This window comes from Mesoplodon bidens (genome assembly GCF_964165515.1).
Source record: "Mesoplodon bidens genome assembly, chromosome: 12".
In the NCBI taxonomy this organism is placed as follows: domain Eukaryota; kingdom Metazoa; phylum Chordata; class Mammalia; order Artiodactyla; family Ziphiidae; genus Mesoplodon; species Mesoplodon bidens.
The window spans coordinates 68693989-68710948 of record NC_138168.1 but is presented as its reverse complement, the minus strand read 5'-3'; the positions used below and the strand labels follow the sequence as shown (position 1 = coordinate 68710948).

The following is a 16960-nucleotide window of genomic DNA, read 5'->3' as shown; positions in this document are numbered from 1 at the left end:
CTTCAGATTATGAATGGAGACTTCATTAGTTGTACCGACAATACTGGTGGCATTTTGTCATCAGAGACAACAGTGTAGCATAATTAGTAAATACCAGTACAGTGGAAAATAGCCACGTATGTTGGCTAGTGCTTTATTGGTACTTCGGTGAAACAATTTCATAGCTTTTTGATTCAGTATTTTTCAACCTTTGATAAAAATATGAAAAAATCTTTCGGCTGGTGCAGAGGGTGATTTACTTCATTATTCACTCATCCATTTTGTTTCTGCTTATCTTTATATATGCTTTGAATAATCCTTTCCTTCTTTTCTTTCTATATTCACTTCCTCTCCCTGTTTTTTCATGGCCCATCAGGAATGTCTGCCAAGATAGCAGGGCTAAGAGCAGGGGCTTTGGTGCCAGGCTGCTTGGATTTAAATCCTATCTCTGCCAGTTACTTGCTGGGTGGCCTCAAGCTGGTTACTTCACCTATCTGAGTCTACTTTTTCATTCAACACATGTGGCTGGTGATGTTACTAGAACCTACCTCATAGGGTTGTTTGAGGATTTAATGAATTTATACAGATGAAGCACTTGGTGCCTGGTAGTACTATAAACATAATAGCTACAATTACAATTATTGTATTCAACTACATACTACCTATCTTGAAACTTGCCTTTTTCTTTTTGGCCAACCTGTGGACTTCTTTCCTTATAATCACTTCACCTGGTCTTTTTACTTTTATTTGCTATTGAGGGCTATACTCTAGAAACTCCTAATCATTATTTCTGAGCTTGCCTATTAGTCTTTTAATCAAAATGAGTTTATCCTAGCAATATTGGTATATGTTATAGCAGTTTGAGATAGCATTTCAACTTCCAGGTGCCACAGACATCACTCCTGTGTGTTTTTTTCCTAACACCCTTGCCTAAATGCTTTGTATTAGGGAAGGAAGTCTCACTCTTCTTCACCCCACGTCTTCTCTCTTACTGCCATCCAATTCTACAGTATGTGGTCTCTGCCTTCCAGACTGTAACAACAATGGGACAAGAGTAGCGATGCTTTTCCTCTGCTCTAGGTAGCTCCAGTAACCCCGATGACATACGGGTGCTCATCTTATCCCATAACACAGGAGTTTAATCACAAACAGAGGCAAGATTGCATCCACAGGATTTATGAAAGTTGCTTCTGGTTATGCCCTCACATCTGCCTCCTTTAGTGGGCCAGGGCTCCTGTATCCCATTCTTTCAGAATCTATTTTTCTCTCTCCTTTAGATAACAGCTAACTAATTTGAGAAAAAATAATATGTACTAGTATGTTCAGCAGATATTAATGAGCTAAGCTTTTACAGAGCTCAGGTAATATTTATATTTTAACTGATCTTCTAGGACATGAGCCTTAACCTTAAAAAGTGACTTTAAAGACAGCTCTTTGCAAGATAACAAGGTTGATGTTTCCAGGTAGGCTACATTTTGAGTGGCTTTCCAACCAATATGGGTAGGTTTTGGATGGCTTTGTGCAAAGAGAATAAGAATAGTTTGGCCTGAATAAAGATAGACATACACATAAGTATTCAATATGAATTATCTATCTATCTATCTATCCATCCATCTATCTACCTATCTATCTATCTATCTATATTTCCAGAGCCTCAGAGTTAAGAACTTTTATCACTTTTATTACTGAACCAACCAGTATGGAGCCAGTAACTCAGTTGCCTCTTTGACCTTATTGGAAGGATCTGATCAGCTAGGTAAATCATATCTTCTGTAGTTTTAATATTTTTAAAACCAATGATAGAGTCTCTAGGGTCTGCATTCATTTCTGTTTTGCCCGTAACATAGGAACACCACTAATCCTAGGGGAAAGACAATAGCTTTCCCTACATCATCTGTGTTGTGAGTGTTACCAGATGTGAGACAGTTGATGTCATTGCACAGTTGATGACATATCCTGGATCACCACTGGAGGTCGACTGAGACAGCTGTAGCTAAGTTAGAGCTAGTTTTTTTAAAAAAGGACAATTAGACAACCACTCTAGTTTTATAGATAGGGTAGTTGGAAGGATTCGTGGGTAGAGTAAGGGAAAGTAACATTTGAACACAGTAACATATAGCAAAAAAATTAGATCTTTTCTTTGTTCGTTCATTTGGACAAAGGTTGACCTTGCCCTTTCTTCTAATATTTTGTACTTATAAGGTGTCTGATTGGAAAGCTTTGTGCTACCTAACTAACGATTATCAAAAATAGACACTTCATATTTTCTTTAAAAATTAGTCTTCCTTAGATATAAAGCGTAGGGAAGGATGGCTGAGTCAAACAAGTTAGATTTTTAAAGGATACGATTATCTGAAAGAAAGACATTTAATAGGAAAGATGCAGCCTGTCCACTAAACACTGCCCGAGTTGTTGGGACTTTGGATTTTTAAAATCTAACCAGGGATGCTCCCAGAAGTAGAGAGTTAATTGTGCTTAATTATATGCAGCTTTTACTTCAAAATCTTTAGTGGCCTCGAGAGACCAGTCAATATATAAAGCTTTAAAATCAAGGTATGATATTTTCTGTTTAAAGCATATTTATGGTATATAATGTGTTGCCTTCCGTTTAAATAAAAGGCTGAAATTTCTAACTCTTTCTTTACTCTCATCTTAAACGTACGTAGAATTGTATTTGAATGACCTGTTATGAGGTTTCATCTTTTAGAATCAGATAAGATTATTTTGTTGGTATATAATGATTGTTTGGCTGCTGAATAATTTGGGTACTCCTGGAACTTACCCCAATATGAATTCCCCAAGCAGAAAAGGCCTTGTTTAAAGGAATCCCCTTCTGAATAATTTTTGCTGGTTTGTACTAAGAACATTACTTTAGACCTGACAATACATTAAACCTTAAGTAAAACTAACTTGTAGATTTCTATCATTTTTGATTTTTAAAATAAAAAATGATAGAAATCATTTTAAAATGATTCCTGTTTTTTAAAAATTGGGCAATCCTTGTAGTATTATATAATAAGTAAAAGAAAAAATATGTGTAATTATTTTAAAATCAGGTAAATCCCATCCAGATTTTTAGCAGCACCTGAGCGGACTATATTTGTTTGTAGTTCTATTTTTGTAATTTTTGCTGTTTAATCAAGATAGCATTCATCTGTCCTGTAATATTGTCGCACCTTTTGTACTGTGAACATTTTGGAGGATCTGTCTTGGGAATAGAATTTTGATGGTCCCTGTGATAAATAATATCAGAGTTGTTTTATATATCTATTTTAGAGGTTATAGAAAAGCATTGTTATTTTAATTTAAAAATAGTATTGAGCTCTAGGTGGTAAAGAAATGGCTGTAGTCCCATTTTCAGAAGCCTAGAATGGTTTCACATGCAAAATTGTTACCTGAAAGAATCAAGACTTTGTTTATGGCCCTTAAAGACATTTCAAAATCTACCACTGACCTCATGTAAAAACTACTACAGATTTGAAAGAAAAAGATATTAACATAATAAGGTATGCTGAATGTTTGGAATTGAACTGGTGCAAACTGATACAGAACTACAAGTCAACCCCCCCACCTTCTAAAAGACTAAACCGCAAAAACTTGCACCTTTTTTCTTTCCTTAAAGTGGGTTTTCCTTCTGTTCCTGCCCTTTTGCCCACCTCCCCTCTTTCTGAGGGAGAGTGTCACATGTGCACACGTGAGTGTGTGTGTGCAGTAAGTATACTTGGCAGAGGGTAGGAGGAGGAAATAGATCCTCTTTGCCAAAGATACAGGTACAAAAGTGATTCTCCGTCATCCCAGTGAAGGAAAGAGCTTTATGCTGGGGAGCCTTCGTTGCAGGGTACCATCTCCTGTGCATTTGATGCACGACCACTGCTGCCATCTTAGCGTTATGCTTTGCTCCTTGGATGAGCCGTGCTATCCAGTCAGGGATATGTGCCATATGATGGTTAATTTAAGTGGGGTAGGGAGGGAGACCTCGGGGATGCCATCATCACCAGTGTCCCTGTCCAGGTAAACAGGGATGCCGGTTGGTCCTTGTTGGATGACAGTAACATAGAAAGAATTATGGTTTTGCTATTATTTTTCTTTCTTTTTTTTTAAATTTATTTATTTTTATTTTTGGCTGTGTTGGGTCTTCGTTTCTGTGCGAGGGCTTTCCCTAGTTGTGGCAACCGGGGGCCACTCTTCATCGTGGTGCACGGGGCTCTCACTATTGTGGCCTCTCCTGTTGCGGAGCACAGGCTCCAGACGCGCAGGCTCAGTAATTGTGGCTCACGGGCCCAGCCGCTCCGCGGCACGCGGGATCTTCCCGGACCAGGGCTCGAACCCGTGTCCCCCGCATTGGCAGGCAGACTCCCAACCACTGCGCCACCAGGGAAGCCCTGCTATTATTTTTCAAGATTTAATTTGTCCTAAAGATTACTATGCATGAATTGATTTTCTTTCTATATATACTTTGAGTAAATTCTTGGCTTCATGATTTTTTTTTTTTTAAGCTTCTCTTCTTTCCTAGGTAGCTTGAAACCTTTACCTACACTTAAGGATTTTTCTCATTCATTTTCCTCCCTCTCTGTAAACCCTGCCTCGTGCTGCTGCTGCTGCTTTTCTTTTTAAACATACTATTCTTTCTGTTTGGTTGTAAAGCTCCAAGAAATGAATAATCTTAATCTGAGGAAGTGTTCACTGGATCTGCTTTTTCCTGCTGCTTTTTCCCCTCCAGAACACAACAGATTGCTACTGAATTTTGAATGTCACCAACAGACAGATGATAATGGCTTAAGATGGATAATGAAATGTTTGAAACACAGATGGGCCTGTAAATCATTTTTCTTTTTCTTAGGATTTCCTTCTGACATAAAAAATTAATGTAATTAACAATGTTTTATACCAATATCCCTCATAAATGGTATCTCTGTAGCCCTATTGTTGAACTGCTACATTCATCTGTCTTTGGAAAAGACAGTCACTGCTTGACGGCTGTTCTGTGCAATCACCAGGTGGGTGAAAGGCTACCTTTACGAAAAGGAGGTTATGTGAAAAGTAAACCTTCCAAGAAGCACTCAGCTTTGATCTCAAGGGGAGTACCTGAGAATCCTATATGCAGCACTTAATGTATGGGAGGATTTGAAGTATATATTAAGAGAAGTACCCAAAATTCATAATAAGGATTTTCATTTTAGGGGCTATCAGTAACTGTCAATACTTAAACTTTCTCTTAGGTGCTTACAGGAAAAAAGAAACCAGACCAAATAGAAAAGATTTTTTTCTTTTAAGTACAACAGAACAGAGTCAGAAGGGGGTGAGAGATCAAGGTAATGAACTAAGATACTGATTTTTATTTTTAGGTGACAAGCCTCTTTCTGCTTTATCTCCAGCTTTGGGGGGCACTGGCCAAGATGATGTCGGTGGCCACTCAGTGGACACCCCAGACCACTACTCTACGCTCGGAAGGCTCGATAACTATCGATCTGCTGGGCAGCGCTCAGAAACCAGGGATTCCAGCTGTCAGACTGAGGCAGTGAAAATCCTACCACCTTCTATGAGAAGAATCAGAGCGCAGAAGGGGCAAGGCATTGCTGCCCAGATGAGTCACTTCCCAGGCTCCTCTGGCAACATGTCTGTGCTGAGCGACTCTGTGGGCGTCGTGTTCCCTTCCCGCTTCAACAGTGACGCTGGTTTCCACAGTCTCCCCCGGTCTGGAGCGAGGACAAACGTTCAGTCCCTGGAGCCACGGCTGGGTGCCCTGCGCCCTGCAGAAGATGCAGACGAAACTCTCGCCTACCAGACGGGTCACCTGCAAGTAGACGAAGACTTCAGACATCTAGGAGCTGCCCCAGGGACTGGAACATTTTTGAGGCCCAAATCCCAGGAGCTGGGGCACTTGGAGGGTGAAAAGGTAACAAGCTCGGCGTGCGTAGTCTCTCCTCACACGACCTACTCCACCAGTATCATCCCAAATGCCACCCTCTCCTCCTCTTCAGAGGTTATTGTGATTCACACTGCTCAGAGCTTAGGGCAGCTGGACAGTAAAATTACCAGTTCATCTTCATACACGAAGATCAAATCCAGAGACCACTTCCTCTCCAGGCAGAAAGATGGTCATCATTCTCCCCGTGGTAACTGGACGGAGGGGCACTCCACCATTTTCTCACAGGCCTCGGATCCTCATTCGTCCAGTGCAGCCACTCTGCTGTCCCTCTGTGATTCTGCGGTCTCTCTAAATACGCCCGCAAATCGGAAGAATGGGTCCCAGGCCATGGCCTATCATGGTAGAAACAACCTGAGCTTCCCGGTCCATCCCCAGGATCTGAACAGCAAGAGTGAGTCCAGGCATTCCGGAGGCAGGGGACACGGCGGCAGCGCGGAGCCCTGGGAATACAGTGCCTCGGCTAGTGGGCGTGTGTCCCCACGGAAGCCACATTTGGCAACTCCTGGTTACCCCACCCCTGTAAGTAACATGAGCGGTGGCAGTTTGGACCAGACGTCCAACACAGATGGTGCCAGGGCCGTGTATCCAGGGGACCACGATGGCTACTACACTTCTCTGCACACCAGCTCCGGACACGGCCCTGGGAATGTGTGCAATAGCAGCGATGGCTTTGGGAACCCGAGGCACAGCGTGGTCAGTATTTTTGATGGAAGAGCGCGGAAGAACCAAGGGGACCGGTCGAACTGCCAAGACAAAACCCTTTCTCGAAACATCTCTCTGAAGAAAGCGAAGAAGCCTCCCCTGCCACCCTCTCGGACAGACTCTCTGCGCAGGATTCCCAAGAAGAGCATCCAGTCGAACGGGCAGGTGCTGAACGAGAGCCTGATCGCCTCGCTCCAGCACTCGCTGCAGCTGAAACTCCCGGGCAAGGGCGGCAGCTCGCCCTCCCAGAGCCCGTGCAGTGACTTCGAAGAGCCCTGGCTGCCTCGCTCCCGCAGCCAGAGCACAGTGAGCGCGGGCAGCAGCCTGACCTCCGCCACCACCCCCAACGTCTACGCCCTGTCCGGGGTCACACCGGCACAGAGCGACACGAGCAGCGTCAAGTCCGAGTACACAGACCCGTGGGGTTACTACATTGACTACACGGGCGTGCAGGAGGACCCGGGGAACCCGGGCGGGGCGGGTCCAGCCGGCAGCGCAGCGTCGCCCGGAAACGGGCCAGGCCGCCATCTCCCGGACGGGTCCAGGGCCGCGGTAGCCCCAGTGCCCGATGGCGCAGTCAAACCAAAGATCACATCGCCGGAGAAGTCACACAGGGTCACTTCTCCATCCAGTGGGTATTCCAGCCAGTCGAACACACCCACAACTCTCACCCCTGTGCCTGTGTTTTTAAAGTCAGTGTCACCAGCCAATGGGAGGGGGAAGCCCAAGCCCAAGGTGCCAGAAAGGAAGTCCTCTCTGGTATCTTCAGTATCCATCTCCTCCTCGTCCACGTCTCTTTCCTCCAACACTTCTACGGAAGGAAGCGGAACCATGAAGAGGCTCGATTCGGTGCTGGCCACTCCCCTGGCTGCGCCTCCTCTGCCCTCTGTCCCATCTCCCTGTCCCAGGGACAAGTCTCCTTTCCTCCCTCCTCCGCCTCTACCGGCGGATTTCCCCGAGGGCTCTCCTCTGCCCGGCTCTCCCCTCTTCCCCTCTCCACCGCCAGAAGCTCTCACTCCCTTCTGTCCCCCCACCGACGCCTTCTTTCCTCCGACACCGACAGCACTCAGCCCCCTTCTGCACTCATCTGCCTCCCTGCCACCTCTACCACCTGCCTTCCCCCCCTCGGTGCCCCCGCCTGCCCCACCGCTTGACCCCAAATTGATGAAAGATGCCAGGCCTCCTTTCAAAAAGGCTGGCCAGCCAGAGCCCTCCTGGGAGGCCTGCAGGCAGCCTTCCACCAAGGAGGAGGGCGGTAGACCCCCCATGCCCCTGATCACCACGGAGGCGTTGCAGATGGTGCAGTTGCGGCCGGTGAGGAAGAACTCAGGAACCGATGTAGCACTGTTACGTGAACACACATCTCAGGAAAAACGAACTCCGGTTGTTCCCCAGTATCATGTAAAGCCATCTGCTCTCCTGAAATCCCGAAATAGCATAAATGAAATGGAGAGTGAAAGCCAGCCTGCCTCCGCGACAAGCTCGCTCCCAACTCCTGCCAAGAGCTCGACTCAGGGTCACCAGGACAGTGTAGCCGAGCGTGGCCTCCCGAGCCGCAGCCCGGGCCGCGCCGGGGAGGCAGAGGACGGGCCCGGGACCGCCCCGCCCCATGAACCCCCCAGCCCGTCGCCCAGCAGGAAGCCCCCCCCTGTTTCCAAGAAGCCCAAACTGTTCCTGGTGGTGCCACCTCCGCAGAGAGATTTCACGGCGGCGGAGCCCGCAGAGAACGTGAGCAAAGCGTCGCCCAGCCCCATGAGAGGAGAGGCACGAGAGAGGTGTGCAGCCGGGGCTGGTTCCGATGAGACCGACTCCGGCAGCTCGGTTCTTGCGGGAGGAGCTGCAAGATCTGAGTCCCCGGGCAGAGTGGAAGCCAATGTCCCCATGGTGCAGCCCGATGCCTCGCCAGCCCCCTCGCGGGAGGAGCCGGGCGCCGAGCGCAGTGTGGACGCCGGGGACAACGTGGAGAGCTGTTTGTCTCTGCAGGACCCAGGGCGTGAGTCTGGTTTTCTCTTGTTCCCCTCTGACCATATGCAGCTGAGGCGAACAGGGCTGGTGCACGTTCACGTTCAAGCCAGCAGTATGTGGACTCCCCGCGCTGCCTCGTACTTAGGTTACCAACTTGGCATTTCTATGAATTTTTTTTTTTAATCTAGATCTAAGGGTAGAGCTTACAGAAGCGCAGAAAATAGAGGTGGGTGGAGTGGTCGGCAGCAGGCTGGGTATTAAATAGCAGTGAGTAATCCCCTGGAGAGCTGCAAAGAACTGTTCTAACAAAATTTAAGGGAGATTCAGTCAGTTTCTCTAGACTTTAACAGAAAAGCCTGAGCTTTGACTGTCATGCTTGTGTCATTTTCCCCATCTTTGTAAAATATCAAACTACAGGCCCCACTGCTTCTCCCTGTGACTCTCACGTTGTCAGGATGGTAGGGAAGCCTATTTGGGAGCTTGGCTAAAGACTGAAATCCAAGTCACTTGTGCATCTTGCGTCTGCCTGCTTGTTTCTCCATAGCTGGGGTACCGGAGGCTGACACAGCCGGTTCTTCCTCAGAGACCTGTGACTTCTGTAAGGAAGATGGGAGTGATGAGGTGATGACCCCCAGTAGACCCCGGACCACGGAAGACCTTTTTGCAGCTATTCACAGGTATCCAAAACCCCTTCCTCTTTTTTGCATCTACTTTATGAGTCCCCCTCTCCAAATCGTTTCTCAGTGTATTTTTCTTTCTTGAGGTTTCTAATGTCACCCAGTTAGGCTTCATTAACCTGATTATTGATTTCTTCGTTTGTTTCTATATTTTTATTGGCCTTGACTCCAATTTCTGTTTTACTTTGTTCTACTGATTTTTATGATGATATGGGGGACAGAAGCTCAACGTGATGATGCCATTTGGTTGGCCCTTCTCTGACTAGCAAGAAATGCAGTGTCGCTGTATTTGATTGGATATTTACAGGAGTTGGGTTAGAGTAGCCAGTGGTCCAGTCCAGGATGAGGGATGCTGTGTTCTGTGGACTTAAGATGCACAGACTAGCTGTACAGGACTTCTTCTTTCCTAACAGTGCTTGGTTTTATTGCTGTTACTATTTTCATTTTACAGAAAAACTAGGATTTTATAGTGTACTATCTTTGGCTACTTAAATGTTTCAGTAAAAGTACATCTTTTTTAAGCAGGAGCAAAAGGAATTAAACTTGCTTGTTACTATATACTGCTAGTGCCATCTACTGGCGTAAGAAATTATTGGGTTAAAAAATGTATAAAATTTTCAAAATAACCGCCTGAACTGTTGTACTCTTTACATGTGATCACCTTGAAGAGTGAATGTGACTTAGCACTAAAGTTTTATTTATTGCCTCATTTTTCTGGCTATAAACAGTTGAGTACTCCCACAACGGTGTCACTGTAAAAATGGATATGATTGTGTTCGTGCAAGGACTTTAAACTATATGCTGTATAAACCCTTTACTTCCTTCTAAAATTCTTTACCATAGTATTTTCAGATAACTCTTATGAATGCCCCTGTGCTGCCAAGGTCCCTGAATCAATGTCCCTTTTTTTCCTCCTGAAACTAAACATCCTGTAAAATCATTTGATCCTCTGTGTAAGTAACCTGTGTCAGCAGTACTTTCCCAATTCTTAGAATCTAACTGAAAAGGCTGTTAATGCATGAGATGGAAAGCAGAGGCTGTGCAGTCCCTACCTGCGATTCCTCGTGCAACATGTAAACATCTAACTTGGGTGGGGGGGAAACAAGCTGATGAATTAAGGTGTTTGTCAAGAATTATGTTCTTTAACTCTTGACTCCACTACTGGTATAGTGTGCCAATAGACCCTAAAGCCTGCCTCTTTAACATTGTCTGACCGCTGTCTGTGCTCTCATTAGAAATAAAAAGGTAGCTAGTGATCACATTATTCCTCCAAATAGGGAAATAAAAATTCCACATCCTTTGAAAGCAACTTCAGTGACATGTCTAGAGGTTTACGCTGATGTTTCTAACTCGAATCATGCTGGACACCTAATGAGCTCTCAATGATTGTGTAACTATTAGGAAATTCTTCCAAGGCTCAACATCTCCCGTTCGATATGGGATGCATTGGGTGGCTAAATATGCAGGCATATATATTTAAAACAGCATCCACAGAGAAGATGTGTTGCCTGGTTGCTCTGTGCACTAAATACTTGGTCTCAGAGAGAACCCCAGCTGTTGTGGGGCCACATTACTACACACTTTTCCTAACAAGATACCGAAGATCTCCTCTGTGTTTTATTGTGGCAACCTTCTTAAGGCACTAAAAGACTGTGGTTTCTCCTATCAAGGAGTTACATCTACTGCAGATGCAGAAATTGGCCAGTCTGTATTGTTCCTTGTACACGACAGAAGGAAAGACTGAGTAGGGTATGGATTACAGAGTGGGAGCAAGGATGCAGGCTAACTTTTAGTAGATGGATGGATGGATGGATGGATGGATAGATGCAGGCTAATTTTTAGTAGATGGATCGTTGGATAGATAGATAGATAGATAGATACAGGCTAATTTTTAGTAGATGGATGGATGGATAAATAGATAGATAGATAGATGCAGGCTAATTTTTAGTAGATGGATGGATGGATAGACAGATGCAGGCTAATTTTTAGTAGATGGATGGATAGATAGATAGATGCAGGCTAATTTTTAGTAGATGGGTGGATAGATAGATAGATAGATGCAGGCTAATTTTTAGTAGATGGATAGATAGATATAAACATAGATAATATATTAGCAGACATAATAGGAAGCCATCTAAAGTCTGTGATTTTTAGGGCTTTATTTTATACCCTTCAGTACCTAAGCTAATAATCTAAATTAAAGAATATCTAAATTGAAACACAGCTTTCAAATTTTATAATGCAAATTAATTCACTTCAGATTTAAAGCCAGATGGAAAATGTAGAACACCAGTTGAGGTGTGAAGTTTTTATCTTTATTGAAGTAATTAGTTTTTAAGCCAGTGTTAATTGTTCAAGCGTTTTTTTATAGCCATTTTCCTTAGAAATACACACACATATTTATAGTCTGTGTGTATATATACATACATATATGCAGAGAATTCATATATTTAGTTTTAATTCTCATTTTAGTGGGCAGTTACTCTTGAGAAACAACAATACTTTTATAAATTCCCGTCTTCTGTCTTCATTCTAAATCTATAATTAAAGGTTGTAGCTTTAATCAAGCATAGCTATGGCTTGTTATGTGGATCTCAGCACACCTTCTCCATTTAAAAGCCACAAACCAATACCTACAAGAATCAGATGAGCAGAGATGTCTTTGGGAAGCAGACAGTATAAATTGTGAGGTCATGTGCTCTACTGCAAAGGTATTCCATCAGGTCCTACTTCTTGTGTTAAGCTGTATGACTTCACTCTCTAGACCTCGATTACCTTCTCTGGTCAGACCAAACCACCTAAATGTTTTCCAGTTCTGAAATTCTGAGATGTTATTGTTTCTGTGGTTTTTGTCAGTGGGTCAGCAACTTAACTCCAGAGCGGTGCTCTTGTTGACAGTGGAATAGAACTGTTGAACCAAAGTATCACAGGCCAGTCTCTGCTGTCCTAAAGGGGCTGGTGCTGTGTCAGCTCTGGCCACCCGCTTCTGCCTCTTAATTGGGTTTTTACCACTTCCTGTCTTCCATTTTAGTGGCTTCTTTTTGGCCAGAAGCACAGAGAGGACCCTGGGAGCACCAAGCCCAGGGCAGCCATCATGGGCCCATCCTCCCCTGTGGCTCGATGTGCAGGACAGGTAAAAACAGCACTAAAGCCTCAGCTGATAGCAGGAAGGAAGAATTATATTTCCCTAAATGACACTCAAAGGTTTGTTAGGCATCTACTCTTTGCCTGACACTTTATGGCTATGACTGCATTTATCTTTATTGATAAGCCTCTCAACTATCTACTGTTATTCCTCTTTTCCAGATAGGAAACAGGATCAGAAAGTTCAACTTGCCCCAGTTTACAGAGCAAGGAAGCTTTAGCAGTGGGTGAACCCAGGTCTATGTGACTCCAGAGGTCCTTTATCTCATTGAATCCTCACAAACCTGTGAGGTTGTTATCATCATCCACATTTTACAAGTCTGAAAAACTTGTAAATAGATGAGTAACTGGTCCAGGGTCACACAGCTAGAAGTTGCTCAGATTCAACTCTTAATCTCTGTGTTCAGATAGCATCCTCTCAACCTTTGCCTGTTGCAGGTTCTAGAATTTTATAGCAGAAAAAGAGGTATAACCACACCTTTAGTAAATATATCAAGTTTCCTTACAGCCAGTCCACCTGCACTTAGCTGAGAGATTCCTCCCACGCTGAGTTGTTGGTATGAAGAGACCTGCAAGGGGCCACTTGGCACATCTGCTTTATTTTCTCTAATGCATTCTCAGCAGAAGACACGTTGAGCCAGGGAGATTCTTAGAGACTGGGTATAAGAAATTCCCCCAGGACAGTTTTACTTTTCCTGAAGGCCCCTCCTCTTTCACCTTCTACCCACATCCCTCACATTTGCTTGCTCAGCTAGTGGTTCTCTGCAGTCAGCTAACAGGATCTGATGTGGAAGGTTCACTCTTCTTTTCCAGAAAATTCGATTTCTAGGAGTTGGCGAATGGTCCAGTAAGAGCCAAGGAAAACTGGTTTTATGCCAAACTCTAGAATGATGGAGAACGTAAAGTTGCAGAGTTGTTCTAGAACCTAAGGTGGGGGCCTGTCTCAGTATGTGGGACATTCTAGGAGCTGGCTTGTCTATTAGGCCAGTGGTCCCCAACCTTTTTGGCACCAGGGACCAGTTGCGTGGAAGACAGTTTTTCCACGGGCTGGGGGGGTGGGGAGGATGGCTCAGGCGGTAATGTGAGCAATGGGGAGATGAAGCTTCGCTCGCTTGCCCGCCACTCACCTCCTGCTGTGCGGCCCGCTTCCTAACAGGCCCCGCTACCCCGCGGCCCGGGGGTTGGAGACCCCTGTATTAGGCCATTCAAGTGCCAGCACCATGAAATTCACTCAGCATCAGTCCCATATAGAAGAGTTAAGTAAGAAATGGCAATTATTCAAAACGTTGGAAATGGTCCTCTCCAAAGTAAGATAATATGATGTTTGAGATTTGTTTCAGAATAATCCAGTGAGGGTAGAAATGAAAACAGGGTGGCTATAAGTTAATAATTATCACAGCTGGGTCATGGGCACACATAGTAATACAATGAACTATTCTTTTTGCCTGGGTGTTTGGTACTTTCCATAGTGAAAATAATAGATGGTGACCTTAATGTGCGGTGAGAGAAGCAGGGTGGATGTGGTGGGCCTCCAGTGGCCCACCAGGAATTCACCTTCATCTTAACGTCCTTAAATCTCAGGTCTAAGAGGAAAGTCCTTGGCCGTAAAGATTCCGATGATGATCACTCCCGAAACCATTCTCCCTCCCCGCCAGTGACACCCACTGGTGCTGCCCCCAGCCTGGCCTCCCAGAAGCAAGTGGGATCGATTCAGAGAAGCATCCGGAAGAGCAGCACCAGCAGTGACAACTTCAAAGCTCTGCTGCTGAAAAAAGGGAGTCGGTCAGACACCAGTGCCCGCATGTCTGCAGCCGAGATGCTCAAGAACACAGACCCCAGATTCCAGAGGTCAAGGTCGGAGCCTTCGCCAGACACCCCCGAGAGCCCATCAAGCTGCTCGCCGAGCAAGAACAGAAGGGCCCAGGAGGAGTGGGCCAAGAACGAAGGCTCGATGCCTCGGAGTCTCTCCTTTTCTGGCCCCAGGTACGGCCGCAGCCGAACTCCGCCTTCCGCCGCCAGCAGCCGGTACAGCGTGCGGAACCGGATCCAGAGCAGCCCCATGACCGTCATCTCAGAGGGCGAAGGGGAAGCCACGGAGCCCGTAGACAGCAGGGCTCTCCGGGCCCTGGGCGCTGCGAGGGGACGTTCGCTGGAAGCACTGGCGGGGGATGGCGGGGGTGAGGGCAGCCTGCTCTGTGCAGGGCAGCCCGCTGCCTCGCGGGGGGCTCAGGCTCCTGGCCCCACGGAGGGGCGGCCCAGCGCAGAGGGCACGGATCCATCAGAACAGCGTGGAGGTCCCCAGAGGGAAGAGAGCTAAGGGCAAGAACCTCCCAGGTGATGTGGGGAGATGTGCAGCACACCGCTCTGGGAAGCCTGACAGGTACCCTTCCGTGCCTTGTCCGTGGATCCCGCTCAGCATCTGTGCTGTGGACCCAGCACGGCCGGCCCCGCAGCGGAAAGGGAGGGCTATTTAGACTCACTTGGCACTTGCCCCGTGGCTTAAAAGCAAGTAGAAGCTTAACTTCTAAAAGTGCTTCCTGGGGAAGATTTTTTTTTTTTCTCTCTAAATGCTGGGTGTGTGCAGGGATGTGTATGTGTGTGCATTTGGAACACTTTTTATGTTAAAAAAAATACAAACAGCATGTACAGAAATAGGAGGGACAGCGTTAAGCTAGGTAGAGTAATGGAGCCTTCTGAGCAAGGTGGTAACTGCTTTAAAAGTATTATGTTTATGGAAATTAGTGAGTTCCAAAAGAAGGGAGAGGACCATTACTTCTGAGAAAGAGGGGGTAGATTGGCTGGTTCTGAGCGCACAGAACGGGTGGGGATGTGCACAGGTGTGCTTTCAAGGGGAGCCATGTAGTGGTTACCCCAAAAAGTTGGTAAGGGGCTAAGTGACGCATTGGTTCAGGTACTTTTTTCTGGGGAAAAAAGGCTTTGTTTCTTTTTTGTAAAAATGACAGATACGTGGACATGGCAACGCTGTAACTCGGAGTCTGCTGCTGTGCAGCCACAGACACACAACTTCTAGCCTGGTTTGTAGAAATGTGGGTAATTTTTTAATGACTTTCGTCCTTGAGCAGCAGCTGAGACCTCCTTGGAGAGCTGAAATGACAGTGGCACATACAGGGAGGGTAACAGATGAGAAAGGAGAGAGGAGTAAGTGATACACTGCTGGAATTTGTTTCCTGCTTATTAAATAAAATTATTTTTCAGAATTAAATTTTAAAACTTGCACTACAGAACTGTGGGTGGAGCCTTTACTTTTACAACTGTTTTTTTTTAAACCAGAGTTTGAACTTCCATTTGGCAATTTCTTATCCCTTGAAACGTCAACATTTGCTAACTTTTGGATATCCTTTTGGCTACACCAAAGAAAAAGTTAATGCTATTTTTCCTTGAACTGCCTGCCGTATCGTGTCCTCACTTAGAAAGGTTTATCAAAATCTATTATATATTATCTTACTTTGAAGAAAACGCTGAATAGCTCTTTTTGGTCAAATAAACTGATAAAAATTGGCAGGCCTTGGCTCTTAATTAGCCCTGGGAAATGAATTTTTAGATTAAAAAGATTTTTTGCATCATTTGGTTTGTGTGTTTTTATATTTTTTACAAATAATTGAGTTCACTAATTACCTTCTAATCTTCTCCGGTTAGAATTTTAACACTTTTAGACATGGAAGAAAAGTGTGTAAAGTATTTATTTTTATGTGATATTCTTGTGACCACTTCCAACTGCCATGTACATAGACTCCTATATTTGTTGGTTAAATAAAATCAGTCTTGTCTTCTTCATCAGAAGGACTTAAGATGAGAGTACTGAGATTATTAGCCTAAATACAATGCAGCTGCCAATTATCATCTTTCTTGGTATGAAAATATCATCTAAAAGTTGGACGGCACAGGCCCAATCATCATAAGGTTTATACAGTAAAACATTAGGTACCCATTTTAGACACGTCTTTGAGATAAAAACAAACCTGAAGAATTGAGACTCCTTCCATCCTCTGAAGAAAACAAAACACGTCTTTTCACACAACCAGAAATCAAGACCTGACATTTGGCCAAGAGCAAAAGGACTTTCTACCACTTGGAGCAAGCGTCTGCTACATTGGGCGCAAGAATCTTTTCTCCTAAATTTTAGAAAAGTGGCATTTGGCTTTTGAATATGAAATCTTTTCACAGCTACCTAAAAAGGATGAGAATGTACGTGGATATCAGAAAACAAATTTAATATATAAATCATTTATGTTGAAGGTAAGATAAGCACCCTCAAAACTAATTATAAAGTTTTTTTTAAATCCCCATTTTTAAAGGAAAAATATATTAAGTTTTTTAATTTGCTTTGAATAAAACAATTGTAAAGTAAACATTTGAACCTTTTTTGTTCTTGCTGTTTGTACATGCATTTTTGAATGGTGAGCTAGGTCTTCTGGTTACAGAACTGCTGAGTGCTTCGCTGGATACAAACAGAACGGCAGTGATGACCAGAAGGTGCCTGTGGGAAGTGGGGACCCAACAGAGAGGAAATAGACCATCACAGACACTGTGGGTTGTGCCATCC

At 44.8% G+C, this 16960-nt stretch overlaps 1 protein-coding gene across 6 annotated transcripts in view; it reads left to right on the top strand.

Moving 5' to 3' along the window:
* The window catches only part of NHSL1 (NHS like 1), a 242009-nt gene extending 225303 nt beyond the window's left edge, over nt 1-16706 (top strand). For all 6 annotated transcript variants that reach the window (XM_081250677.1, XM_081250681.1, XM_081250678.1 and 3 more), the window contains 3 exons: nt 5355-8603; nt 9120-9252; nt 13978-16706. In XM_081250677.1, coding sequence (XP_081106803.1) covers nt 5355-8603; nt 9120-9252; nt 13978-14713 — 4118 coding nt within the window. In that variant the 3' untranslated portion in view covers nt 14714-16706. The remainder of the gene's footprint in view (nt 1-5354; nt 8604-9119; nt 9253-13977) is intronic.
* The last annotated feature ends 254 nt before the right edge of the window (nt 16707-16960 follow it).